Raw genomic sequence first — 2,500 nt, 5'->3', positions numbered from 1 at the left:
CACACAAGTATTACATTTTGGACTCAGTCATCCAGGCCCTGTGTGTGTGTGTTAGTGTGTGTCTGTGTGTGCATTTGGGAAAAGACCTTCACTTGCCGGCCAAGGGAACCACCGGGGAGGCTTTGTCCATACAAGGAGGTCTCCAAACTTAAAGAAAGCAGCTCTTGGCCACACAGAGCCCTGCCTCCATAGTTGGTTCAAGGAGGATGGGAGACTGAGATGGAAAGAGGGAGATATGTGAATGTTCTACATTTTAGGGAATCTTTGGTTTGATTGCATGAATCCCTCAATGTTTTTTTGAGGATGTACGTGTGTTTTCCTATTCATTCCCAATTCTCCAACCGCAGATCTCCCTCAGGAAGAGTAGTTTATTAACAACGAGGAACAGGTGTTCAGACCGAAATCTTTTATAAAAGCGCATCAAAGTGTTAAGGTAGATCACCGCAAACGTAATAACCCTGATGCCAGTGCAAGTGTTCTTTTATAGTTATTAATTACATGCATCCTTTCCCAGAAATGAGGCGTAGCCTACAGAGCTAGTTCTGTCAGACAACTGGAAGTTGCACCACGCACTTCCATGCCCTTATGGGCCAGCTTTTTTTAAGCAGCCAATCCCTCTTGCCCGACCTGCTTTGCTGCCTGCTTGCTGCCTGCATTGCTGTGGTCCCCCTACCTCCCCTGCATCCACCTGCTAGGCTTTACTTTTCTATACAATAGGGGGATTCAAGCTCATCACTCCTATATTTCCTGCTTACTAAGTATGTCTATATTTGCTGCCGGGAGTGATGAGCAGCCGAGCCTATATGCCAAACTCGAAGGATGCAAGATAAATAAAGGCCATGTTAAAGTAAATCTAAGAATTGCCTGTCAGAACTATTATTATTATTATTATTATTATTATTATTATTATTATTATTGTTCTCAGGCTCAATCGGAAATAAAAAAGACAGAGATCTTATCTTCCGCAGTGCAATTTTGAAAGTGAAGCTAAGGACCAGCCTCAAGACAAACACTGTGTTGAAATTAACCTCTTGAAATTATCAATTAATGATCAATGATCAAATAAATTGATTTATATTGAGATAATTACAGTGTATATTTAAAGTATTGGCGTTTTAACAACAGAGAGCGGCAAAGACAAACCGCCATGTCAAATGTGAATTAACCAAAACAACAGCTGTAATAAGGGGCCCCAGTCTAAGACAACTGCTGTGTGTGTGTTTGTGTTGTGTGTGTGTGTGTGTGTGTGTGTGTGTGTGTGTGTGTGTGTGTGTGTGTGTGTGTGTGTGTGTGTGTGTGTGTGTGTGTGTGTGTGTGTGTAGTATGCGTTTCTATAACACCATTTGTATGGACTGAGCAGTCTTAGCCCTCGAACAAAGCCAGGTTACATTTGCATTTGTCTCTCTCCACACAAACACACACACACACACACACACACACACACACACACACACACACACACACACACACACACACACACACACACACACACACACACACACACACACACAACCCTGATATTCTTACATGTTTCTCCACATCGTGTCCTATGGCCCGGCTGTTCTTCAGGTAGTCTGATACTGGACCCTGCAGCAGCAGATCAAAAGCTTCGACACACTGCAACAGACCTTGAATAGAAGAGAAGAGAAGAGAAGAGAAGAGAAGAGAAGAGAAGAGAAGAAAAGAGAAGAGAAGAGAAGAGAACGGGGTGAAATACAGAACATTCTCCTAAAGGTGTGATCTTTGTGTTGAAACTCCAGAACCTTTCAATTCACTCTTTCTTAAACATCAAACCACAGCCGGCAGAAAGACAGCCTTACCTCCACCAATGCCGTTGACACACTCTCCGTTAGTGAAGCAATTGGACGGCCCCATCTTGTTGGACACCTGCTCCAGGCGAAGCACAGCCTGCTCCAGTCGCTCCATCAGTGCCTCCATGGTGAAACAAACTGCAAAAGGAGCGAAAGAACAGGAACAGTGAATAGTTTTCGGGGTAGGAAATGCGATGGCACCAAATGGAACTTTGAGACAATTCAATTCAGTAGCATTATTCAATGTCCTTTGACGTCTTTTGATCGCAATATTTATGATCATGTCATTAAGATTTTGTCATATTGTGATACACAAGTTTCAAGTCCAAATGATCGATAAGAAGGTCTGACTTCAAATCAGAGGGGTTGGGACTGTACATCGAGCTGCGGGAAAAGATAGGAAGTTTATGTCTAAAACGTGGCTTTAAACAAATGGGACTGATGATGTCAAAACAATAAAATGCGAAAGGTTTTATTATTACTTTTATGAGAGATGAAAGTTTGAGTTTGGCATTATGGGCTCTACTTCTCATCGCGCCGGGGCCTGGTTTGAGCAAACATCAGCATAGATTGTCAGTGTTTAAAAACATGGGAGTGATGAGCTTAAATCCCCCTTTGGATAAAAGAGGCAGATCAGGCGGATGCAGGGAGGTCCGTGGAGCGCAGCAACGCGCCGATGAGCAAAGCCA

The 2,500-nt window shown here is 43.2% G+C and overlaps 1 protein-coding gene across 1 annotated transcript in view; it reads right to left on the bottom strand.

Annotated features, from left to right (window-relative positions):
• The window catches only part of cap2 (cyclase associated actin cytoskeleton regulatory protein 2), a 22,906-nt gene that overhangs the window by 17,046 nt on the left and 3,360 nt on the right, over positions 1-2,500 (bottom strand). Inside the window, exons 2-3 of the mRNA XM_080007809.1 lie at positions 1,821-1,949; positions 1,528-1,628 (exon numbers count right to left, since the gene is read on the bottom strand). Coding sequence (XP_079863935.1) covers positions 1,528-1,628; positions 1,821-1,938 — 219 coding nt within the window. The 5' untranslated portion in view covers positions 1,939-1,949. The remainder of the gene's footprint in view (positions 1-1,527; positions 1,629-1,820; positions 1,950-2,500) is intronic.

Source organism: Zeus faber, assembly GCF_960531495.2.
Source record: "Zeus faber genome assembly, chromosome: 1".
Taxonomy (NCBI): Eukaryota; Metazoa; Chordata; class Actinopteri; order Zeiformes; family Zeidae; genus Zeus; species Zeus faber.
This window is presented reverse-complemented; position numbering and strand designations above follow the sequence as displayed.